The sequence below is a fragment of the Armigeres subalbatus genome, chromosome 2 (assembly GCF_024139115.2).
Source record: "Armigeres subalbatus isolate Guangzhou_Male chromosome 2, GZ_Asu_2, whole genome shotgun sequence".
Taxonomy (NCBI): Eukaryota; Metazoa; Arthropoda; class Insecta; order Diptera; family Culicidae; genus Armigeres; species Armigeres subalbatus.
Genome location: NC_085140.1, coordinates 374,615,051 through 374,642,183, shown reverse-complemented (window position 1 = coordinate 374,642,183; position 27,133 = coordinate 374,615,051). Strand labels below are relative to the sequence as shown.

The 27,133-nt window shown below is 40.7% G+C and overlaps 1 protein-coding gene across 1 annotated transcript; it reads left to right on the top strand.

Moving 5' to 3' along the window:
• On the top strand, positions 1 to 23,003 carry LOC134210124 (uncharacterized). Its single transcript, XM_062686150.1, has 3 exons — positions 1 to 102; positions 21,301 to 21,936; positions 22,062 to 23,003. Exons 1-3 carry the CDS (start codon positions 1 to 3, stop codon positions 23,001 to 23,003), a joined length of 1,680 nt encoding a protein of 559 aa, XP_062542134.1.
• The last annotated feature ends 4,130 nt before the right edge of the window (positions 23,004 to 27,133 follow it).

The window sequence follows — 27,133 nt, the reverse complement described above, 5'->3', positions numbered from 1 at the left end:
ATGAAGGAGATCCAAGCGGTAGCATACGAGGCAAGCAGCGACAGTGAGAACCAGAAAGAGACATTGGCGGGAATGGTCTTCGAGATAGGAGACATGGAGATTGTTCGTGAGCTCTTTCGATAGTGCTGTTGTATTTCCACCAGAGGAAAATTGGGTTACCGAATTCGGGTTAATTTTTAAACCAAGCGATTTTTTCTGGAGAATTATACTGCCGTTAACCGCAAGTCGAGCACATCTGGAAAAAAGAGCAAATGAGAAAACTGCTTGCATAGTTTTTGTATTTTTTCTCGTCAAAAATTGTGTATAAGTAATTTTGATCAGCTCTAAACGTCACACACCAAAGATTGTTTGAATATTTAATGAACCATAGTGGCAACAAAGTGAAAAACTCACTTGCCGTGTTGGAAATCGCAATGTGACTGACTTGCGATTACTTTTCATCTCAATGAGAAAAGTAACCGCAAGTCAGTCACATTCCGTCGAGCAAAACTCAAATTTGTTAAAAACAAAAATAAAGCTATAATAACAAACATGGTGAAGCATGCAATCTGAACATTTTGAAACTCTTGGATGCTTTGAAAGCCCACATCGCAGATTTTCGTGATATCGTGATGGTAGTCCGTTATAGGCATAATATAATGTCGGTAATGTAGTATCGATGTCAAAACTCAACAAGTATGAAAGTATTTCATTTCCCACTGATAATCGTGAAGGTATCCGGAATTTTAAAGAATGTATTCTTTTCCAAAAAGTCTCCTGACAGTCGGGAATGATTTTTAATCAAAGAAGTTTTCTAAGCATTTTTTAATCCAAGAATGTCTAGAGGCTCAGGAATCAAGAATTTTTAGACTTTCCAAGAAATTAAATGCTTTGATGGTTTTATGGTTTTCCTTAAGGTTATTAAACATTTCCAGGAAGTACACAATGGTTTCTTTTAAAAATATTACTGGATTCTCAAAAGAATGTTTGAAATTCTATATGACTTTCAGTAGAAATAAAGATTGTTGAAATCTGCTAATATGATTAATTACAAGTTTATAAAAAGTCTTAGTTATAAATTCTACCAAGTTTAGATAAGGGGGTCTCCAGTAGCCTTGTGAGCAAAGGCGTAGGATTGCCAATCCGGAGATGGCGAGTTCGATTCTTGGTCCGGTCTAGGATGTTTTCGGGTTGGAAACATTCTCGACACCCTGGGCATAGTGTATCCATTGTACTTGCCACACAAGATACATACTCATGCAATGGCGGGCATAGAAAAGCTTTCAATTAATAACTGAAGAAATGCTAATAGAATACTAAGTTGAAAAGCAGGCCAAGTTCCAGTTGGAATGTAGAGCCATTGAAGAAGAAGAAGAAGAAGAAGAAGAAGAAGTTTAGATAAACTTGGTAGAATTTATAGAAAATATTAGATGGACTTCCACCATTGTAAAACCATAATCATCCCTAATTCCACATATCTTGTCCGAAATAAGACCCGGAACTTTAGAGCATTCATGAACGGTCATAAGATTTTTAAGTAATTCGTAGCGATCCATATACATTTCTGAGGATTTCTGAAAGTTAATGATCATTTCTTGAAATTAGTGGCTTTGAATTTCTCTGGTTCATAGCTTGCAGGATGTATCTCATGCTTCTTAAGAATCCCGCTACGTCATTTCTGCTACTCGTCATTTTGTCCCAAGGCCCACCCATGTTTTAGCATGTGGACGTGTCTGTAAGCATGACTATCATTGGTTTTTGCACTCATTGGGAACCCTGCTGAGAATACAAATAATAGTATTTTTATTGTTAATGATTATATTAGCTGATGAATCTGTTGATAAAATCATTCTAAGATTTCAAAAATGCGCTTGTGATTTTGAAGGATATCATCGCGACTCATATGAATAACATTCGGAAATAGGTTGATTACGCCTTATTCTCATCAGTTTAAAATCCAACTCATTCTCTAGGTGAGAAATTAGAATGATTTCTCAATAGTAAGTTCGTTGTTTATTAAGTAAAATGGGAAATAAACATCACCTTAAAAAATCTTTATTATCATAAACTAAAACATATTCCAAAGAACTTTTGCTACACTGACCCAACATATATGGGTCACTTTGTAACAATAATATAATATACTCAAATTTGCACGTTAATTAAATGGGAATGACTCATATTAGTATGTGACCCATGATTATGGGGTCAGTGTATATGTAGCGTGCAAGATTCAACATGTTATATTGGAATTTACTGATGCAACGTATAATATTCCTCTATGCATCAATCTTAAATTCAACCTACCTTCCAACCACAAAATAAACTAAAATTACAAATGTTTACACAATTTTCTTCCGTATTTTGCTTTCAAAATGATTTGTTTTTGTATTTGAGAGGTGTCTGAGCACATGTATTGAACAAATATGATCAATTTGTATGGCATTCGAAGTGACTCGATGTGGCTGACTTGCGATTACTTTTCCATATGGGACAATTTGACTTGGTATTTTTTCCACTTTTCTAGAACAAACTCTCGAATAGAATAGCCTAATGTGAAAATAAGGTGAAATATGATAGGGTAAAACGTCCTATTGTTGTGGTATGTCCTAATGTTGCGGTAGTGTTAAAGTAGTCCATTCTGGATATAATAGCATTAAAAACAATTGTGGGTACGCTAAAACTCTTCGGGTTAACGACTAAAACAACTTTTGTTTGACAAAATTTCGATCAAAATGATGAAAAATCAACATTTTTCGTTAAAAATTGGAATCCTTTGAGCCTATTATTGCGGTAGTGCTAAGGTCCTATTGTTGCGGTATCGCTCTCCATAAGAATTACATGCAATACCGCAACAATAGGACTGACCTTCAAAAAATATCGCAACGATAGGCAACTGCGTCCTATTATTGCGGTAGTTTGTTTTTATTGTGATAAAAACAAAACAACATAAGTTCAGCACAATTGACGTAATATTTACGAAACTATAGTTAACGAGCATCCTATTCAACTACTACAATGTGGAAATCGACCATCAGGTAATTTTTGAAGAATTTTTGAAATCAATTTTGTTTTGAAACGGTGCTTAACCCCTCCATAATAGGACGTTTTACCCTAATTACTCAAAATTGCCAAAATTCAGATGTGCTCGACTTGCGGTGAGCGGCAGTATACTCCATGTGCTACAGACTGTAAAATGTCATCTGCATGTCATTTCGATTGTATAACATTTATACCGAAAACTATTTCGCGGAATTCATTTTCGCGGTTGAACATTTCGCGGAATGACATTTGGCGGTTTGTAACTTTTCGCGGTACGACATTTGGCGGTTTGTACCTTTTCGCCGAATGACTTTTGGCGGAATGTACCATTTCGCGGAATGCCAATTTCGCGGAATATTAATAGTAATAGACTTTGTTCATTCAGCATTCCCTCAATTATTAGGGGAGACTGGGTAGACTTGATCCCCTTTTCTGATTTCTGATGTATCACAGCCAAAAAAGAATAAACATACGCAATTTCCACACAGATTCTCTAAGAAATATAGTATTTAAGTTTGCTGATGTATGACAGTCCTTAAATTATTGTTGTTATAGGTTGTTATTAATACACAATCGATTTTTGGAGTGCTGTCAAAATCGACTTTAAAATATTCGGGGAAATTGATCCCTCCCAAGAGCTTGCTTTGATAAAAATAGAAAGGTGCCCTCAGGTTTTTTAATTTTTTTTTTTTTTCAAAATACGCGGAATTTTCGAATTGCTGTGCGTATACGTGAACGATTTTTGTTATTGAATTTGACAGCACATGCAATTTGAAAATTAGGGGAGACTTGATCCCCTTTTTATGATATCTACGTAATAAATATTTTTTCCTGACCACCCTTCATCAAAACTGTCAAATTTACAAAAAAAAATAGAAGCCTGAGAATAGATTTATATTTTTTTGAATTTTTTCGCCAAATTTTTGTATGGCAATAACTTCAAATCGAAATATCCTAAAACTTTGATGGAATGCTGACATTTTCATCAGTACAGACCATGGAGCATATTTATGGCTTTGTTCTGTCAAAAAAGGAAAGCATTTGGTCGTTGTTATGAAAAGTTGTTCAAATTTTGAGTGGCCAATAAAAAAACCTCTAGGAAGAATAAATAAGGATATCAATCCAAAAAATAACTCATCACATAAAGGTCATTTGTCTAGAAGATCTATACTAAAAATACGCTAGAACAAAACTACTTTAGTCTTTGATAAAACAGGAAGTGATCAAGTCTCCCCGGGGATCAAGTCTACCCACCTTCCCCTACCTGCGAGGTTTCTAAGCCAAGTTACCATTTTTTGTTTGCATTCGTTTAACACGAGATTAACACGTTCAAACTTTTATAAAAGCCTAAAAAAAAATCGATAAATTTCCAAGACTCGACCAGAAGTTGAACCCAGCCTCCTTCAGCATAGTCTTGCTTAGAAGTCACGCATCTTCCCGCACGGCTAAGGAACGCCTTCCAGAATATTTAGAAGTAGGTTCAGTTGCCCCTTATACCGGGCAGGGGCTATTTAAAGAAGACGTTACCCCTCCTTTCGCCTTATACAGGGAAGACGCGTTCTTTTAAAGAAGGCATTATCAACTCCTTTCGCCTTATACAAGGCAGATGCATCCATTTAAAGAAGGCGTTACCCCTCCCTTCGCATTATACCAGACAGACGCGTTCTTTTCGAGAAGGCATGATCAACTCATTTCGCCTTATACCGAGCAGATGCATCCATTTAAATAAGGCGTTACTCCTGTCTTCGCCTTATACCGGACAGACGCATTCTGTTAAAGAAGGCATAATCAACTCCTTTTGCCTTATACCGGGCAGATGCATCCATTTAAAGAAGGCGTTACCCCTCCCTTCGCCTTATACCGGGCAGACGCGCTTTTTTAAAGAAGGCATTATCAACTTCTTTCGCCTTATACCAGGTAGATGCATCCATTTAATCCATTTAAAGAAGGCGTTACCCCTCCATTCGCCTTATACCGGGTAGATGCATCCATTTAAAGAAGGTGTTAACGGGTCGGGTCGGGTTCGGGTCGAGTACGGGTTTACGAATGCAAAAATTCTCGGGAACGGTCCGGTTCGGGTCTACATTAAATCCAAAAAAATAGCCCAGATTACATGTAATTAAGCAGAAATCGGTAAATATTTAAATGATAATTATTCTTACTGAATTCCGCCAATTGGCATTCCGCGGAATGATTTTCGGTGAAAAGGTACATTCCGCGAAATGTCTTTCGGAAAAAAGGTGCATTCCGCGAAATGTGTTTCGGAGAGTTGATACATTCCGCGGAATGTCGTACCGCGTAAAAAAATTCTGCGAAATGTTTTTCGGCGAAATAGTATACAACCGTCATTTCAAAAATTTGTTCAGAACTTTCCTTATCGTCGCCTCTACGCTCCTGCCAACCAAGCCTTCCAGGCCAGCGCCGTCCCTCGGCAGATTAAAATCCGGCCGCCATAGAGCCAGCATCCAAGCCATTCCTAGCCGACGACGACAGGCCCTGTTTCTGTTGCTGTTAAACCAAGGAGTTTCTTTAATTCAAGACCAATAACGATGCCGGCCACGTCCTCACAGTCAATTAGGATAAAGGGAGGAAAATAAGTTCGATACTCATTGCTACAAGAGACCGAGGAATCCTCTGCATCTCCATGAGCGCACTGGAAAGGAATAGTATGTTAGTTGGGAAAAAAATATATTGGAAATCGCCTTTATAAGTGATTAATTATTTCTTTTGAACAGACCGCATCGTGCTTTCGTGCTGTGCGGTTCTTTCTCTCTTTGCGGAAGGAAGTTTTTAATACTACCCGAAGCTATTTTAATTTCAACGGTGCTTCTTAGCGCTATTTGTACCCACTGATCCCGTTACGATCTTTGCAAGGACCCGTGCCTTCGTTTTACGTTGGACCCGTTTGCGGAAGTAAAATTCCGACAAGCGGTGGTAATCCTGCAGGGACACCGTTCTGGGGAAAAAAAACCTCTTAGAAGGTCACGTCTCCACGCTCAGCAATGAGCATTAATAAAAACAAGAGGAAGGGGGAGTCTCTGAATTCTCCACTTCCTTCAAAGAAACAAGGTTTCAAGACCGTCCTGCCCAAGCGCGGAAAAATAGAAGGAAGCTGGAGACTTCAGATATTCCTTCTAAATCTAATGTTGACATTGTTTCTTCTCCTATCGAACTGAGCAATCAGTTCGATTTGATTAATGATGAAATTGAGCAAATCGAATCTACCTTTAGCCCAGGTGATTCGATTCATGCGAAGAAACAAAGGATTCCGCCAATTGTGGTATCTGTTGCCGAGTTTTCTGGCTTCCGGAATGAGATTTTGAGTAATCTTCAGGGGATCAAGGTTTCATTTCAGATTGCTAAGAAGGGTGACTGCCGCGTTTTGCCGGGATCCTTTGACGATCGCAAACGTCTTCTTCACTATTTAACTGAGAAGCGCCATAAATTCTTCACATACGACGACAAAACTGAGCGATTGTTCAAAGTCGTCTTGAAAGGTCTCCCAGTGATGGCAAATCACTGGATGAGATTAAATTGAAATTTCTCAATTACTTGGATTTTCACCAGTCCAAGTAATTAAGATGAAAAGAAATCCCACTCTGGTACTTCCCAGAGGGGCATTTCATTAAGAATTTTATTTAGTTCATTTTAACAAAAGTGAACTAAATAATATGAAAAGTTTGGAAAAGGCCTGTATTATGTCTCATGTCCGTGTTACATGGGAACATTTCCGCAGGCCTGGGGAAATTTCAAAACCCTACCCAGTGCCGTAAGTGCCAAAAGTGGGGTCATGGAACCAAACATTGTCACATGGATGCTAAATGCATGATTTGTGGTGGAACCTCTCACGCCAAGGACGCATGTCCTGTGAGAGAAGATTCCAATAAATTTAAGTGCGCAAACTGTGGGGGCAATCATAAATCCAATTCCTGGGAATGCTCTTCACGCAAAAAAGTTTTGAATTCCCGTGCAAAATTGATGACGGGAAATTCCAATCGAATCCCAGATTCGACGGGTAGAAATTTTTCAAACGCTCAAATTTCGAAACCGGTAAAGCCCGGTAAGCACATTTTCGATGGCAAACTTTGTCATGTAAAATTTATAAAAACGCTTCCTTCTTCAGAGAATGCATTTTCCCAGTTATGGCAAAGGAAGATATGTGAATAGGTGATGTAAGATTATATGACTCCTTCTTTCAATTCAAGTATTTACTTGGTTTAAGACAAGGGGCGATATGATCCCTTCTTTCAAAGGATGCGTTTTCCTGGCTGATAGGATATAGGAAGATAGGATATGGTTCCTTTTTTCGATTTGGATATTTGATCGATTTAATGGAAGGCACATATGTCAATTGAAGATATTCAACCGAACAAGCTCAAAAAGTAATATTCTTAGCAATCTATATATTTGATCTGCTTGAATATTGTTTATTCGATTTAAGTTGCATTATGAGCTTTCACTCTGTTTTCCACTTTGGGAAAAAGTATGTTTCTTTCATCCATAATAATAAAAATTTAAAGCTACAACCGTTTTGAAATATTTTGACATGATTCATTTTTTTTTCGTACAGAAAAGGAAGAATAAGTATTTCACGCCTCTATGCCTCCAACAACGACCGGAGCTGCCTGCAGCAACTGTAGTAGAGAATGACTACTACCGACCAATCGACACAACGATGCAAGTCCTTACGTTATGCCTCGCCCAGTCCACAAACCTGCGACATGCGTGTCGGACGGGGAAAATAAACCGAAACAAATTTTATTTTCCCTTAGGGGCGTGATATTTTTATAAAATTCCACTTTATAATGTTGTTTGGTTCCATATCGCAAGAAGAGCAACATCGATGTAATAAGCGAACGACCACGACGGTGGTATGCGCAAGGATGGTGTGGCAGTCCATTACCGAACCTTGTCGATATCTCCGAAGTCGTGGCTCTTATCGCAAACCCATCCGAATATGCAGGATAGGCCCTACACCAATAATAAATACACAACTAAAGCAAAGCAAGATGCGTAGTACAAGCGAAAAAAAATCGATACACAACAGCGGCATCCAGCCAACAACCTGCCGGAGAATAATCGACCCGATAAACTATCATAAATTTATTGACATATCATTCAATATTTCTTCCCCGGCGTTTGGTTCACTTTTTCCTACATTAATCTTTATAAGGTACAAATTTGATCACATTTCCAAGATCTCGGTGTCGTTTGCTGCCTTGAAGCAATTTTTCGGCTTGCATTTCTGTTCAGTATGGTACCGATGAAGCACGATAACTGGTTCGTCGTGATGTGCGTACAGACTACAGCATCCTGCTGCATGCCGAAGGGGATGTCCAGGAACCACTCGACTGAATTTTGATCATTTTTAGAGCATTGGAATATTGAAACAGGATTGAAATTTTCTAGAATTCTCTGTGGGCATAGAGTTACATTGTACTTGCAACACAATTATACATATTTAAGACTTTGATTGGTATCGAACACTTTTAATTAATATCTGTAGATAAGTGCACTAAGTTGATGTCGGCTATGATCTAATTTCAGCGACCTAGAGAGAAGCCTAGAAAACGAAGAATCACTTGACAATGAGTCATGGGGACCTCTTAAAACTGCATACCAACTTAAATTCATTTCAACTACTTTTATTTACTAATTGAGGCTCCGCCAATGAGTGTGCGTAACTTCTGGATGGCACCCTGCCATGTATGACTGGAGTGTGATGCGCGCAGCCATGGATGATTCCGAAGAAAACCGGAGCGAATGAAAAGCGCAGCTCTACAACCAAAAGGAAGTTATGGTTCGTGGAACGCGCTGCCGGCAGAACCAATCGCAATCAACCGACCACCGACGCCCCAGGTCTGAGTCTCTGTAAGATGACGACGACGATCCAAATCAAGATCGTGATACGTATCGCAAAATCGCGTGTGCTTTTGGATGACAAAAGAGAATTGCGAACCTCCACAGCGAGATACAGTCACTCTCAAAATTGAGCGTACACAAGGATTAGATGAATATATTCGAAAATTCCAAAGGAAATTTAATTGTTGGCTCGGTTGTTTTTAATGCATTTCAATATTCATCCCTTCCTTTAATGTATGCGTACATAAAATGGTTGAAATTTTTTCTCTAAAGTTCATTTATTTGAAAATAGTTTCAAAATACGCCTATTAGATGTGACAAAATTGAGCGTACAGTGTTTTTTTTTCTATAAAATTTCTTATTATAAACACGATTAATGCATTTTAATATTGTTTTTTCATGATTATACTTATAATAATAAACATCCGCTACTTAAACATTCAATGTTTTGAAATTAAACCATGTTTTGGTCAAAATTGCGAACAAGTGAGAGGTAAGAACATTGCTTTTTAACAATTCAATGCTGTGGGCAAAATAGATGCTTAAATTTGTATGTTTCACCGGCATCGTATCTTATATATGATAGATAATCGAAATCGAGCAAGACATACGTTTATTTTGGGAAAATTCAGTCGGTAAATGATGAAAACAGATGTAAACATACAGAGAAAACGACAAATTTTAGGAATGACATATTTCAAAATTAGTATGCCTTTAACCTAAATTTGTTTTAAAGCTCGATTATTGTCTCAGGTCTATCATTAAGAGTAGTATTATTGAATCCAATCATTCACAGTCGAATTCTAAAAGTACAAGGTGCTTGTTAAGGTACCGAACATAAAATCAGCTTTTTAACCCCGTAGAGCGCATCTGATTGAATATTGAAAATATAGCTTAAAATTGTAATTTCATAATTAATTTTGGTTTAAACTCCACGATCTGTTACCATAAGGGATACAATTGGATGATTTCCATGTGGCGAGTAAAAATAAACTTTTTTAAGAGTTCGGCAGCTTATTTAATGATATCTTGGTGAATTTAAATGATTCAACCAAATTTGTCCCTACGGTTCCTGAGTCTTCAAATATAAAATGACATCTTATAATGTATCCGTGTGCTGCTCTTTTATTAATATTATTATTAATGAGTGTCCTGAGCTTATAAGCTACCTATACATCGACTTTTAAATAAAGTTATACTTAATTTGAAATATGCCATTCCCAACATTTGTCGTTTTCTCTGTATGTTTACATCTGTTTTCAACATTTACCGACTGATTTTGCTTAAATTTATCATATGTCTCGCTCGATTTCGATTAGCTATCATATATAAGACACGATGCCGGTGAAATCCATATCTTAAAGCATCTATTTTGCCCATTATCATTGAATTGTTAAATAGCATTGTTTATACATCTTAATTGTTCGCCATTTTGACCAAAATATGGTTTAATTCAAAAACATTGAATGTTTAAGTAGCGGATATTCATTATTATAAATATAATCATGAAAAAATAACATTAAATGACATTAATCGTGTTTATAATAAGAAATTTTATAGAAAAAAATTCGCTGTACGCTCAATTTTGTCACATCTAATAGGCGTATTTTGAGATTATTTTCAAATAAATGAACTTTAGAGAAGAAATTTCAACCATTTTATGTGCGCATACATTGAAGGAAGGGATGAATATTGAAATGCATTAAAAACAACCGAGCCAACAATTGAATTTCCTTTGAAATTTTCGAATATATTCATCTAATCCTTGCTGTACGCTCAATTTTGAGAGTGACTGTACATTGGAGATGAAAAAATCTAGGCCGTGACAGATTGGACGATTTTCACTTTGAGTCCGCACAAAAATATGATTGATTTCTCACTGCATTTACGCAATGGTACGTTTTCGATTTTCTTACGTTATTATAACTTCAGCCTAGTTTTTTGATCATTTTATCGGTTAACATAGTACGTGAGTAAATTGCGATCTGCACCAAATGTTATTTTTATATTATTTTCGCATCCGTTTCTGATATAAAATGTTTGCTTAAAAATACAAAATACTGACAAAAATAAAAAAAAGAATTTGGGCCAACTTTTTTTTTCTGCGGAAACAGTATAGGACAATAAACAATAAAAACAAAAATAGATACATAAACATGACACTGCGACATTCGTCATCATTTATTAAACTAACAAAGGTATAGTGTTCTATTCGAATTTATTTTATGAGCGATAAGTTAAAGCCTCGTTTCAAGATATCTTTCACGATGTCAACACAAAGCACAACGTGTATAAATAAAAATAAAAATAATAGAGATCTGTTTGTTTAAATAGTACTGATGAATAGTTCCGTTTCGAGATAAAAGACCCTCGTCACAGAGATAGAACGTAACTTCACTTCCACATTGCCTTGAATATGCTATTCATACGATCAGCAATTAATTAACGATTTCACGAACTTGATATCTTTATCTTCCAATGAATTTTTAATAATAATAGCTCTGACCTTTCCCTGGATTAGCAGAAAATAAAAGAAAAATAAAGGTCATCACAAAAGGAAAACAAAGCTGACCCATTTGTTGGTAGCAAGTCGCACGTAACACTTCGCTAGAGTCCTCGAAAACCAAAAGAACATCAACTGCATAACTTCGCCCTGAATCGAAAAATAAAACAGTAAATGAGAGCATACGCAGTGAGGCAACCGGCAGACTGTTGGCCGACGCGCAAAGTAGCAAATATTGTATTCCAACATTTTCTTACTACTTTTGTCATATAAGCAAACAGACATGATCATCTTTTTGCTCTCCTTCACACATTACCGCGTGGTCTCAGTGTCCTTACCAGTCCCACATAGCTACACTATCTATTAGACCTCTTCATGTTTTCAAATAGTATCACAAATTCAACCGGTCAGCCCAGAATCACAATGCTTATGCTAAAATAAGCCTCAAGTCAAATATTCAGCTAATTAGGATAACACTTCGAGATGGCTCTCCACTGGACTCGATCCTGGGCCAATCGCTTCCAGTCGCCCTGAACATTGAGCGCCCTCAGGTCCTCTTCAACTGCAAAAAGCCATTGTGTACGCGGCCTTCCACGAAGCCTGCGGCCTCTTCCGGGTTCTCTACTAAATATTATCTTCGCTTGACGTTCTTCCGGCATACAACCACGTGACCAGCCCAACGTAGTCTGCCGTGTTGAATAAGCTTAATAATATCCAGCCCTTTATGCACCTGGTACAGTTCGTGATTCATGCGACGCCGCCGAGTATTGTCCTCAGCACCTTACGCTCAAACACTCCGGAAGCACTCCGATCAGCCTCCTTTAACGTCCATGTTTCATGGCCGTATAAAGCCACCGGAATAATCAGAGTACTATACAGCGCGAGTTTTGTTTTCGTTTGCAGACTACGGGACTTAAGCTGGTTACGAAGTCCGCAATAAGCCCGATTTGCAGCTGCAATACGGGTAACATCATTATCACACGTCACTAATGTTCCAAGATACACAAACTCTTCTACCACTTCAAACTTTTTAACATCCAGCATCATTTCGCTACCACCACCACTAATGAACCCACGTTGATTGCCAGCGACCATATACTTCGTTTTGCTGGTATTGATCGTGAGTCCAATCCTCGCTGTCTCCTTCTTAAAAGGCACAAAAGCCTCTTCCACGGCACGGTGATCAATCCCGATAATATCGATATCATCCGCAAATCCCAGGAGCATATGCGATTTTGTGATAATGGCGTCGCTTCTTTGCACACCAGCTCTCCTAATCGTTCCCTCGAGCGCTATATTGAACAGTAGATTCGAGAGTGCATCACCCTGCTTTAATCCATCTAAGGTAACAAATGACGTCGATATTTCATCCGCAACCCTTACACTTGATTTCGTTCCGTCCAACGTTATACGAATCAACCGTATCAGTTTCGCCGGAAAACCATGTTCAAGCATAATTTGCCATAATTCATTCCGTTTCACTGAATCGTACGCCGCCTTGAAATCAATAAACAGATGATGTGTCTGCAAGTTGTACTCCCGGAATTTATCAAGGATTTGTCTCAGGGTAAACATTTGATCCGTCGTTGATCGGCCCTCACGAAAACCTGCTTGGTATTCGCCGACTTCTTTTTCTTATTGGCATTACATCCCCACACTGGGACAGAGCCGCCTCGCAGCTTAGTGTCCATTAAGCACTTCCACAGTTCGCTTACCATTTTTGCATTCGTATATCATGAGGCTAGCACGATGATACTTTTATGCCCAGGGAAGTCGAGACAATATCCAATCCGGAAATTGCCTAGACCGGCACCGGGAATCGAACCCAGCCACCCTCAGCATGGTCTTGCTTTGTAGCCGCGCACTATTACCGCACGGCTAAGGAGGTATTCGCCGACGAAGGACTCTTCAAGCGGTCTCAATCTGTTGAACAGAATACGGGTCATAATTTTGTACGCCGAATTAAGGAGGGTTATTCTTCAGTCATTCGCGCACTGCAGTCTGTGCCCTTTTATAAACAAGAGATATAAACGTCAAAAATCCCCTAATCGGAAGCTTTTGGCATGCTCTGCAAGTCTTGTGAACATTGCGACTCGTTCCGTTCACGTTTTGACTACACGTTAAAAATTAATGTTATTTATTATTAGGATTTCTAATACTTTTTTGTCAATGCAGGCGCTTAATGATATGTATCCCACCAACCAGAAGTTCGGATAAGAAGGGCTATTTTGGCTTAATCAGCTCTCATTTTAAGTAATTTTTGTATGTAACGGAACTTTAAGTGAACACACTCAGTTTTTATTTCTGCAGCTCGGCAAAAATCCGCACAGCCGTGCGCCAGCAAAATAAAAACTGATATTTCGGGAAAAATAGCGTTTGTTAGCTGATTTTCGGCAAATTATTTGCTGATTATCAGCAATTTTGACAGAAATCTCAGCAAAAAACATGTTTGCTGGGGCACGGCTGTGCGATTTTCGGTAAAAGTTTGACATTTTGTTGAGATCGGTAAAAAAATTATGTAAACTTTAAAGTGAACTTTAAAGTTTCGTTAAGGATGCTTGGAACTTGATGTGAACCATAGTGAACCAATTAGTTCGGTTAAGAGTAAATTTAAGTAAAATCTGAACTTCTGGTTGCTTGGGATAAAGAAAAACTTATACATGGTATTTGCCACATACATTCCAAAACATATATGTACACAGAGCCGTAGCTTGGACTCCCAGCGCCCTTGGCGAAATCGTTATTGGGCGCCCCTCACTTTCAAGCATGTTCAAAACAAATAGCATGATAAGAACTGAGATATTTTTGAAATTAATTCTCATAGCTCGATCCTGGGAAGCGGACTCTTTGGATAAGGTAGGCGCTATGGAAGGTGATGTTTATGATCGGAAATTCCTAATAGTTCGTCAGGAAACCTGGATCAGCTGGTATCAGAAATGGGGAGTTGGGTAGATTATTCAATTCGCCCGTAGCTGTATTCAATTCGCCCGCAGGTGTCGAAGCGTCTATGGTTCAAAAATCAAGGGCCCCATACGCCTGTCACTAGCGAACAAAGCTCGTGTACTCTGCATCGAAGCTTAGAACCACTGTTAGGGCGCAATCGTTAATGCGAACATTTTTATATTCGGTTAGTTACTGCAAATAAATTCTTTTTCGAGTCTCTTTAATCAAGCAGGTATCTCAAGCATACCACATCGTTATATTGCTGCATGATTGAGTGTTTAATTTTGATAAAATATCGAAAACAAAAGTGTGCATAAAAATTACCTCGCCATAACAAAAAGGTGGTAGAGAATTAACACTGTTGTTTACATTTTAGAACCAGCACATGTCGGGGTAGGGATTCAGTGCTCCGCATTCTCCCCCTGCAAAAAATTTAATATAGGACGAGACTTCATTCGAACCAAGTGACGTCTAATGTCCAATCACTACACTCTAAATGCACATCTTATCAGAGTGAGGCTCTTGGAAGTCAATCTCTATGTTTGCGGCGAGGGTTACCAGGATATTGATCACGTCGTGTGGGCATTAGAGTGATTCAATTTTTGACTTTTTTGCTCCCCCATGCTTAAACGATTGCATTTGCCTTTTTATTAACCCACCTAAATTTTTAGCTAATTTGGAAGTAAATTGAGTGAGCACGCGCGGTTTGAAGTATGTATGAAAATTGCTATGAAAACAGTAACTTTCATGGAAAACCGTTCGCCAACGCTTCCCTTTAAGCTCTAAAAATATATGAGTACATCGGCAACATAAGAAATTTTACAAGGAACAGGCCGTCTTTGTTGAGAAACGATTTGATGGTCGCCCGAAATGTTATTGGGGAAATCCCCAATCGTGGCAAATTAAATTTAACCCGTAAAAGAATCACATCAATATCAATAATGAGCATTTTGTTTTCTTCAAAACTTTGCTTCCAAACGAGAAATCGCTTCGTAACAACGACTGCCTTTCAGCTTGAGAAGTATTCTGTGTATGCAATGTGTTGATTATATTTAAATAGTTCATGGGAAACCTCATGGAACGGTCTTCCACATAAGGGTCAGTTTTCACAGTAATTTCCATACAAACTTCAAATGACGTGTGCACAATCAAATTACATCCAAAATTGCTAAAAAAAATTAGGAGGATTATTAAAATGGCAAATGCAATCGTTCAAACATCGGGGGGCAAAAAAGCCAAAATTTGAATCACTCTAGTGGGCATGCGAGGAGCATCGTGGCCCCAGATCTGCGCTAAAAGAACATCTCCGGGTCCGAAGAAAACAACCAAAGCCTATTATTAGGGAAATGTTGGCGGGTCTTGATCTCATGTCCCTTGTTAACAAATGTTTGAGCAACTCTCAATGTAAAAATGTAATCAAACTCCGGCCATCCTCTTGTCTGCATACTCCATCACGTATATCTCCTCTTGTTTTCCATTTTAATGTCTGTCGTTTCCCTTTCATATGTCATCCTCTCGATGTTGTCCCCCAAAAAAATGTTTGTTCGTCCTGTTGGCAACTATGTGAACATCAGCATCGTTAATACTTAAGCACCTTAAATTCCCTTCCTTTCTTACTGTATTATTGTATTCCATAACCAAATTGCGAGTCTTTCGGTTCCGCAGAACTAACATTAGTGCATGAGAATAACGAAAAATTGTAATTAAAACATGCTTTTGGCTCCGTAACCTTAACGCTCAACGGCAAATAAGCCTTCCAAATAAACGAAAGTTTTTTTTCAGCCTTTAAAATCTGCATATGTTCCAATAAGTAGGAAGTAAGGATTATTGAAAAAAGACCACCACCATCACTGTTTCAAAAATCCCTGTTTTAGAAATTTTAACAATTTTCTGAAATAATAAAAAAAATCCAATGGTGCATGTGAACCTTCAAAAAAATCCAGAATTCTTTGTTGTGAATTCATGCACTAGTGGATCGGACGTAGTCGCATCAAGAAAAACCCCTCTTTCGAGTAAATCGAATGACCTTCGGAATTGCCATTGGACCTTGGTCGGTGGTTTAAATTGGTAGAAGACAGAAATAGCGATTTGACCAAGATGAATGAAGAGAAAATCAACTCTAGGTTCGGATCAAGATATATCAATTCCTGAAGTGGGTAGTTTGGTGGCATTGGTTGACGTGGTTAGGCCAATAAATTGAAACTTTGAAGTAGATCAGTTGCCATCATTACTGAAATCCCTCGATGCAGGTTCTCGTATTCATCATGTCTTTAGATAAGCTTTACCAGTCACCATATCAAAATGTCATCGAATATTTAACGGCTTTGCTTGTTTTTTGCCTTTCTCGTATACAAAGTATACGCTACAAAAACGAACTTTTTATAGGAGGCCCGCAGACCCATAGTGTTGTATACCAATCGACGTGTGTGTGTCTGTGTGTGTGTATGTCTGTGCGCAAAACACGTAAAAAAACTCACTCATTTTTTAGGCACTTATCCTTAATCGATTTGCTCGCAACAAGTTGCATTCGACGCAGAATCATGTCCCATTGTTTCCTATTGAAAATTGGCCAAAATAAATTTTGTTATACCAAAAATGAGCACGTAAAAATTTCTTACTCATTTTTTCGCCATTTGTTCTTAACCGATTTGCTCGCAACAGATTGCATTCGACACGGAATCCTTTCCCATTGTTTCCTATTGAATGGCCATATCTGACTATGGGCTCAAAAGTTATGACCAAAACACTAGCTTTATAACACACGAGAAAGGCTCCATCACCGCTAGGTAGATTAATCTGGGTTTTTACCATCATAAAAGTGTCTGATTAAAAGGAATCGAAAATCTCACTGCATCAAATGCGATCGTTTTGGTCCGTTTTTTTTATTATCCGTTTTATTTCATCTTAAATTCAAACAAACTCCCTCTCGCTACTTCCGAGTTTCTATTATTTGAAAACGGCTTAGATTTCTTAGTAACGAACAAAAATTATACGCGGTTTTTACAGTCAACTCTGTGTTTCGCCTTTGGCGTATTGAAGTCCTCATTTAGGACTTCTCCCCCAGAAACTTGCTCCTTTCTTCCATTCAACTGTATTTCCTGTTCAATTCAAGTTACATTTCAAGTGGGGTTTGTACAAGGGTATTGTTATATTGCCGCATCATATATGTATTTTGTTAATACGGCAAAATTAGCTTATGAATATTATTTTGATCACGGTAACCCGTATGCCAGGAAAGTAAATGAATATTAGACCAATAAACAAAGGAAGAATGAACACTAAGCTGCGAGGCGGTTCTGTCCCAGCGTGGGGATGTAATGCCAATAAGAAGAAAAAGAAGAAGAAGAAGAAACAAAGGAAGAAATCCAAACGTTTTACACCTCTTATATTGCGATTTTAATAGTAAAATGTATCTTTTCTTCAATGACCCACTAAGAGAAATTTTATGATGAAAATATTAGCCTCTTAGTTTCAAGTGCTAAAATGATGAGTTGTTCATAGCTCAGTGGACCCTGACACGACGATATATGCAGCAAGCTACAAACGTACGAAGAAAGCACTTCCCCATCATGCCATGGATGTCGCTAAATCGCTTCTACAGACGACTGCTAAATTGTATCGCTTCTCAATTTCTAGAGGTCTAATTTGTGTGAGAATCAACCCAATCACCATTTTCCCGCCCGATTCACTTGATGGGATAACTACCTCTACTCTACATAATACGATTGCAATCCTGATTTAATGCCTTTATGTCGTGCGTTTATCGAAGATTAATTTCTCTCGAACCTGAGATCTGTTTTCCCGCACTCTGATCTGTTCCGATTATGTCTTCCCAGTAGATATATTTGCCGCTCGTTCCGTTTAGTTTTCCTTCGCTCTAATGTAGGTATCATGTTAGTACACCTCCCGGTTGCAGCAGCATGGTTCGAGGCAAAAAAAAAGAATAAGAAGGATCGCGGCGCGATGCACCGTTTGTACAATTGCACCTTAATCTCATTCATATGTCATTAAGTTTCGCATCTGGCATTGATTAATTAATGAACATTGAACGTGTGATTTTTCGCCGAGCCGACAAGCTGTTCGTTGACGGTTAAGTTCAAGGCATTGCTGAGGGCTTTATCGTGTGTGGATGGCAACCATCGACAACTGGAGTTTGTCAACGGCTTGTTCTATCGTTTCTGATACATATCAGATATCACTACAAGTGACCAGTGCTCGTGTTTGTCGCTCAAATCAAACGATCAAACATCTGCCATTCAGAAGAATCAAACAGTGCAATAAGGGGCCAATGCTGTATGGGGGGAGCAATGGGTCAACTTTAGCTCATAGGGCCTTGGAACTAACGGGAGTTGTGGGGTTTGAGTAAGTTACCATCAGCGTGTGATTATATTAACACCTCATCAATCAGTGAGCAGCAAGCCATGACTCGACCTCTTCTTGTCAGATCTCCATGGTGTGCACACGCACCTACCAAGAGCTGCGGTTATCACATTTCGATCCGGCATTCCCAGAAATTGAACTTGTGATTGCCCCCATGATTGGCACATTTAAATTTATTAGAATCTTCTCTCACAGGACAGTCGTCCTTGGCGTGAGAAATTCCACCACAAATAATGCCAAAAATAGCATCCATGTGTCAATGTGTTTAGTTCCATGACCCCACTTTTGGCACTTTACGGCACTGAGTGGGGTTTTGGAAATTTCCCCCAGGCCTGCGGAAATGTTCCCATGTAACACGGACATGGGTCATAATGCATTCCTTTTCCAAACTATTCATATTATTTAGTTCACTTTTGTTGGAGTGAACTAAATAAAATTCTTGGGAAATCCCTCTCTGAAAAGAACCAGAGTGGGATTTCTTCTTCATTTTAACTACTTGGACTAGCGTAAATCCAAGCAATTGTGAAATTTCCATCTTGATCTCATCCAGTGATTTATCATCACTTATGGGGAGACGTTTCATTTCCTACAGTCTTGTCAAAGCATCCCGGCAAAACGCGGCAGTCACCCTTCCTGGCAATCTGAATGAAATCTTGATACCCTGAAATTTACTCAAAATCCCATTTTCATCAGGTAGCTGGCGGAAATTTCGGGTGTGTTCCGTCTGAGGCCTTTGTTACTCGAGTCAGTTGGTGTACGATTGATCGACCACGTCGGAAACTGCTCCTCGCGTAAGATGTTATGTTGTTCGGCAGACTCAAGTAACCGGTGGTGAATCGCTTTTTCGAATAGCTTGGATAACCCTGAGAGAAGGTTGATGGGATGATAACTTTTGAGGGAAGAAGGATCCTTCTCAGGCTTCCGGATGGGGATGACTTTCGCTGACTTCCAGGACGATGGGAAGTAGCTGAGCCGGCGACACTGATTAAAGATCAGCGAAATATGCTCGGAAAGCGGAGCACTCATGTGTTGGAACTCGAGATTCAGAATGTCATCGAAGCCTGGGGCCTTCATGTTTTTCGACGATTTCATATAGGCCGTCAATTCGCCAGCTGAGATCTCCAACTCCTCCGAGAAGTCGTTGGGAGTCAGATGTTTGCGTAATCGCTAACGACTGCTTCATGCGGACTGACGGTGTTCCTATCTTACCTGCAGGAGTTATCAAGCGATCCTTAGAGCCATTCGGAATTCGGGATTGGAAGTGGGGCTGGGTCGGCCACACTCTACGTAGGAGCGGAAACGAAATCTGTAAACAAGCATTAGATTGCAACCCAGCGGGACATTGCAGCTGAGGCAGAGCCAGAGGGTCATGGCGGCGAAGCCTCAATAAAGAAATAAAAGAAGTCGACCGAAATCTAACCTGGCATCAGGTTAAAGCGATAGCCGGGCAACGCTCAGGATGGAGATCTTTCAAGTCGGCCCTTTGCACCACCGGAGGTGTACAGGATCTGTAGTGTATTGAGCATACCTGGGAGATAATATGAGATTGCTATTGGAAGATCCTTACCTGGGATGGAAAAACCTTGTTCTTGTTTTGACAGTTGGACTGCTGAAAAACAACGGAGAGACACGCGCGTTGGAGGGAAGCGAACGTGACCAGCGGAGCACATTAGAAGTTTGAAATACGGATTCCGGGATTCGAGAACCAGACAGAGATTCTACAATTGGCGACGAGGTGGACAGAACCACACGCGGAAGGTAATAAGCTGCAAAAGTTTCTGTGGGAAAGCTTCGAGTGTGTTTTCATTGGAATGTTTCGGTGTGGGGTACCGCAAAAGTGCGGAGCGCCAGTTTTCTCTTGTAGGAAAGTGTGATGTTTTGGATGCTTTTGACTGCGGTAGAGGTTATGCTACAAGCTTTGTTGACAAGTGGAACTTTACAGTGGGTAAACAAAAACACTGACAGATCAGTTTTTTGTTGTGTTTTGAGCTGAAGGAAAATAAACAAGATTTTTTTTTTGGAGTAGCAAAGAGGGGTGAAGGCTTCTCTGGTTGGCGAAAATTGTTAGAATTTTCCCGGAGAGCGAGACATCTTTGGATTTATCCGTGTTAATGGCGAAGATTTCCAGAAAAGCGAGAATTTTCTGAGTTCTCCTTGTGTTGCAAAGAGTAGTGCAGATTTCTCTGAAGTTGGCGTAAATATTAGGTATTTACCCGGTAACGCGAGAATTCTTTGGATTTCTCCGTGTTAATATGCGATGGCGAAGATTGTATGGAGTCTTTCCAGGAAAGCGAGATTTTTGAGTTCTCCTTGTATTTCAAGTAATTGCGACTCCCTGGGCAGACGTTACGGTAGATGATACTTTTGAGATGTGAGATTTCTCATGTTAATTTGAAATGGATAAATTGTTCCGAACGAGAAAAATCTTGCGAGTTGTGGAAAATTAGAGAATTCTCCAGTACTGAAAAAGTCGTACAGTTTGAGCTAAGCATTACTCTCTGATTTGGTTGATTGATATTCGGGCAGAAGTAGCTTATGCACTGAAGCATGAAGATTGCAATCTAGTAATGAGACAAATTGTTTCATTTCAGATGGAAGAAATGCGCCCAGTACCGCCGTTTCGATGCAATCAGATCGAAACAAGCAAATTAGCGAAGGAATGGCGAGCATGGAAGGAATCCCTTGAGTGCTACTTCGCCGCTTACGGAATATCCGACCAAAAAGTCATGCGAGCGAAGTTGTTGCATTTCGGCGGGCCAGCCCTGCAAACTGTATTCAGAAACCTCAAAGACCACAACACCGTACCGGTGGTAGCACTGAATTGGGGTTTTGATGCAGCCATCGAGAAGTTAGATGAGTTTTTCGAACCGAGGCATATGAGCACGTCAGAGCGAAGGAAGTTGCGACAAATGAAGCAAAAGGCAAACGAGCGGTTTGCGGATTACGTCATTCGTTTAAAGCAACAGGCGGCAGAATGCGGTTTCGAGAAATACGGCCCAGAAATATCGAAGGTGCTCACCGAAATCTACCTGACGGACGCCGTGGTCGAAGGTTGTACCTCCAATGAAGTTCGTAGGAGAATCCTGCTGAAGGATCTTCCATTCGAAGAAATTGAGGCGCTTGGCATATCACAAGAGGGAGTTGATCAACAGGTAGAAGAAATTGTTTCGTCCAAGCCATCGGAGAAGATCTACAAGGTTGAGCGATTCTCGTCAAATACGAAAAACGTAAAGAAGTCCGAAGTCAGATCCGAGGTCAGATCAGCGTCAGGCTGTTACAATTGCGGACGTAAAGGGCACATTGCAGCGGCCACATCGTGTCCTGCGCGTGGTAAACAATGTCGAAATTGCAGAAGCTATGGCCATTTCGAGAAAATGTGCCGAAAGCGAAAAAGCGATGCCGTGCAGAAACCGATCGAGACAAAAGTTCGAGCGATAACAACGAGGATAAGTTCGAGGATAGAAACGAACGTGATATGACGAATGCACATGAAAAGGTGTATTACGCATTTTACACTGGAAATGAGGCAAACATCATCCAGTGTGTCGTAGGCGGCGTAAAATTGGACATGCTGGTCGATTCAGGGTCCGACGCAAATCTAATCAGTGATGCCGCTTGGACCGAGTTGAAAGCACAAAACGTCGCCGTGTTATCATCGACGAAGGGATCGTCTCGCATCTTGAAGGCTTACGGAAGCGACAGACCTCTGAAGATACTGGGATCATTTGAAGCTATCGTCGCTGTCGAAGATCGTGAGGTGCGTGCCGAGTTTCTAGTCGTTGAGGGAGGACAGCGATGCTTGCTCGGCGATGCCACCGCAAAGGAAGTGGGCGTTTTGCGTGTTGGGCTGCAGGTAAATCGCTTGGAAGAAACAGTTGAACCTTTCACTAAGATACGAGGAATAAAAGCGCATATCCACATGGATCCGGACGCCGTTCCTGTATTCCAGCCGGTGCGTAGGATTCCGGCGCCGCTAGAAGAAGCGGTTAATCGAAAAATTGACCAGCTACTCCGACGAGACATTATTGAACTGAAATTGGGACCGACTAGTTGGGTATCCCCGCTGGTTATCGTCGGCAAAGCAGATGGCGAACCGCGTTTGTGCCTCGACCTACGTCGTGTCAACGAGACCGTGTTAAGGGAGCACCATCCAATGCCTGTCGTTGACGATTACATCATGCGCTTAGGAAAAGGTCGAGTTTGGAGCAAGTTAGACATCCGGGAAGCATTCCTGCAGGTTGAGCTTGCGGGATGCCACAACATTCATTACAAGTTGAGGTTTCTTCCGCTTTAAACGTCTTCCATTCGGCTTGGTGACGGCACCGGAGCTATTCCAGAAGGCCATGGATGAGATCCTGGCGGGATGCCCTGGGACCCACTGGTATTTGGACGATGTCATCGTGGAGGGAAAAGACGTGAAGGAGCACGATGAGCGTCTGGAGAAGGTAGCGTGATTTTGATTTCTGATTTTTTTTGGCAATTGGATTTAACTTGAATTCGTTCTTTTTAAATAAAGCAAAGATTTGTTGATTCGAGTACTATTGTGTTTGATTCATTAATTTCAGGTCTTGTCGCTACTCAAAAACAGATCCGTCGAGCTGAACTGGGACAAATGCAAGTTCAGGGTAACTGAGTTAGACTTTCTGGGGCACCAAATTTGCAATCAAGGAATCAAACCCTCTGAATCCACAAAACGAGACGGTAGTTCGCAGTTTTTTGGGGTTGGCGAACTACCTAAACAAGTTTATACCCAATCTTGCAACGATCGACGAACCTCTACGACGACTACTTTTGAAGGACAGCGTATTTGAATGGAAAGATGAACAATCGGTCGCATTCAAAAAGATAAAAGCGGCAATGAGCGATATCGGTTATTTGGGTTTCTACAACGTCGACGATCGGACTGCCGTGATAGCAGATGCTAGTCCTACGGGACTAGGGGCAATACTCGTCCAGTTTGATGCGGACAACGTCCATCGCATAATCAGTTACGCCTCTAAATCTCTAACGGAGACAGAACGACGAAAAGGAGGCTTTAGCTATTGTGTGTAGCGTCGAGCGGTTTCGATACTATCTCTTGGGTAAGAAGTTCCAGATATTCTGCGACTGCAAGGCATTGAAGTTCTTGTTCAGCATTCGCTCAAAACCATGTGCGCGCATTGAGCGTTGGGTGCTGAGGCTGCAGACTTTCGACTACGAAGTGATTCATGTGGCTGGGAAAGACAACATAGCGGATACTTTGTCGCGACTACCTATGCAAGATGCTGTTCCGTTCGATCCCTCAGAAGAAATTTTGGTCAACGAAGTTGTTTTGTATGCCGCCAACACAACGGCACTATCTTGGAAGCAAATTGAAGACGCATCGAACAATGACATTGAAACTCAGCTGATATTGGACATTGTCAGACGGGATGCTCTACAGGAGTTGCCAGTAGAGTTTCGAGTGATTTCAAACGAGCTATGCGAGCTTAACGGTGTACTATTACGTGGCGACCGCATTGTTATCCCGCTTTGTTTGAGATCGAAGGTATTAGAAACGGCTCATGAGGGTCATCCGGGGATCGTTATGATGAAAAATCATCTACGGTCAAACGTGTGGTGGCCCAAAATGGACTTCATGGTTGAGAAATTCGTGAAGAATTGCAGGGGTTGCACTGTTGTATCGGCACCAGATCGACTAGAACCAATGGTTCGAAGTAAGCCGCCTTCTGCTCCGTGGGAGACCATAGCTCTCGATTTCCTCGGCCCACTCATGTCATCAAAGAACAGCAGATATGGCATACCAACTTCGCTGAAGGCTGACAATGCTCCACAGTTCAGCTCAGATTGTGTCGAGTTTCGGGAATTCTGTGATGCTAATGGTATCAACCTTATGAATACAATTCCGTACTGGCCACAAAGTAACGGAGAAGTGGAGCGGCAAAACCGCTCTATCCTGAAACGGCTTCGTATTGCGCAAGAGTTGGGCCAGGACTGGCGGAGAGAGTTGAGACTGTACCTGCTCACGTACCACTCCACCAATCACCCGTCAACCGGAAAATCTCCTGGAGAAATCATGTTCGGCCGGCGAATCAGAAGCAAACTATCGGTGTAAATCTAACAAGCTGGATACTGATTTCAGTAATGAAGAGCATGTTGTTCAGCATAAGTCAGGAACCGATACTGTTATCAAATCCAAACGGACAGGAAAGCAGTATAGGCGCAGCGGTGCACATCTTAAGAAGGTTAGTGGTTTGGCTGATGAATCTGATTCGTATAACGACGACACAGAACAGATGGATGATGGTATAGCGAGCGTTGGAGACGATAACAGTAATCCCGTACCTCAGTCTTCTTCTTCAACCAAAAAAAATATCGCGATTATGTAACATATTGAACAGTTTGAAAAACGTTGAATAAAGCCTTTGAATTAGTAAAGAAACCACAATTTGCATTTTATTCTTAAGGGGGGTTGTAGTGTATTGAGCATACCTGGGAGATAATATGAGATTGCTATCGGAAGATCCTTACCTGGGATGGAAAAACCTTACCTGGGATGGAAAAACCTTGTTCTTGTTCTGACAGTTGGACTGCTGAAAAACAACGGAGAGACACGCGCGTTGGAGGGAAGCGAATGTGACCAGCGGAGCACATTAGAAGTTAGATACGGATTCCGGGATTCGAGAACCAGGGACAGATTCTACAGGATCCATAAGTAAGTAAATAAGTAAGTTAGAGCCATTGTTGTCTAATGGGATCAAAGGTGGAATGGGCCGACGCTTGAATTTTAGAATTTTGGTCAATTTCCAGAACGGTCTGGGAGAACGCGGATCTTATTGGAGAAATCACTATATGAGGTCCACCATTCTGGCCTGGATGATTTTTGACAAACGATTGTAACGTGTCTTAAGTACATGGTTCCTCTTCGGATGGGCCTTGGTTGATGCTTTCCTTTGTATTTCCAGGAGCTCCTTGCGTTTCGGGCAGCCTTTCGTAGTGGCCCGATGTTTTTCGCCACAGTTGGCGCACTTTGGATCGGCCACCTCCATCTTGTCGCACTCATCTGTCGGATGCACTTCATCACACTTGTTTCACCACACAGTTCCTCCTTCATATCGCGGAGCCCTCGCAGCAAAGCCTTGAGCGGCTTCGTGCCGGGGAGGTCATGAGTGTGAAACTCATACTTGTGGAACTCCACGATAGATTTGTTGTGATCTTGATTAGCAGGCATCGCCTTGACTCCCTCGCTGCAAAGCCGGAACGTGCATTTGAGGTCCTTTGCAATAAGCTGGCGAATTTTCGGCCACAAATCCGGTGGATCGCCCTGATTTTGGGATCGCAGCAAGCCATGCGCGCGGATGGTTGGTTTTGAATTTGCTGTCACGTTTTTGTTCGTTCGCGCAAGAAACAGATTCGGCTGATGTTTATATTTTGCATGTACTAGAAAAGTGTTTTGAAGTTTAGAATTTAACTTTAATAAAGTGTATTTCTTAATTGAGTGCGCGAAGTCGTTTGTGTATACGGGGATGTGTGAAGTAAATTGTTCGTGGAAGTGATTGGATCAATTTGGTGAGATTGTTTCAATATGTTTTTATATGATTCCAAAATTAAATGCGCGCTGGATTAAAAAATCCGGAAGTTTGTTTATGGATCCATTTATCCAATTGATAATGGTAGCATAAACAGGCGGGGCTTATTGCTAGTGAAAGTGACCTCGGACTGGACGTGAGTTACCAGGCAGTCTGAAATGGGTCACTGGAGCTGCAGTAGAGCTAGCACCTTCTAACTCCCGGGCTAAAGCTGACTTTATTAAAGACAGCTTTCTTCCATAATACCACTGCCAGACAGTGGGAGTTAGATTGAAGATACATACATACATACAAATCCGGTGGATCGCCCTTGACGAAAACAGGCGGGCTCTTCTCTATCCGCTCAGTTTGCACATGCGGCAGCTGAGTTTGTTGCTTTTTGGACTTCTTCGGCGGATTGCCGGCGTCATCAAGTGGCAACGAGGAAATACGTTGCTCGACAGAATATTCTTGGAGGGGTTTCCCTCGCCTCTATTTGTGGTGCGCTTTGACACCTTGCCAGCGATCGAGTCGGCCACCTCCCATTATGGGTCCGGAAACGAGAAACGAACGAGCAAAACAACACTTGGAAAAAATGCGCGACCGAAAAGCACAACCGATCGTACTGCTGTCTTGAACTGGAAACGAAGTCACTATTTTGAGCAGCATTGATCACTAACAGCGCTGTCTATGTGTCTAGTTGATTTTCCCCACAAAGAATTCTCATGTTCTTCTTCTTATTGGCATTACATCCCTACACTGGGACTGAGCATCGCAGCTTAGTGTTCATTAAGCACTTCCACAGTTATTAACTGCGAGGATTCTAAGCCAAGTTACCATTTTTGCATTCGTATATCATGAGGCTAACACGATGATA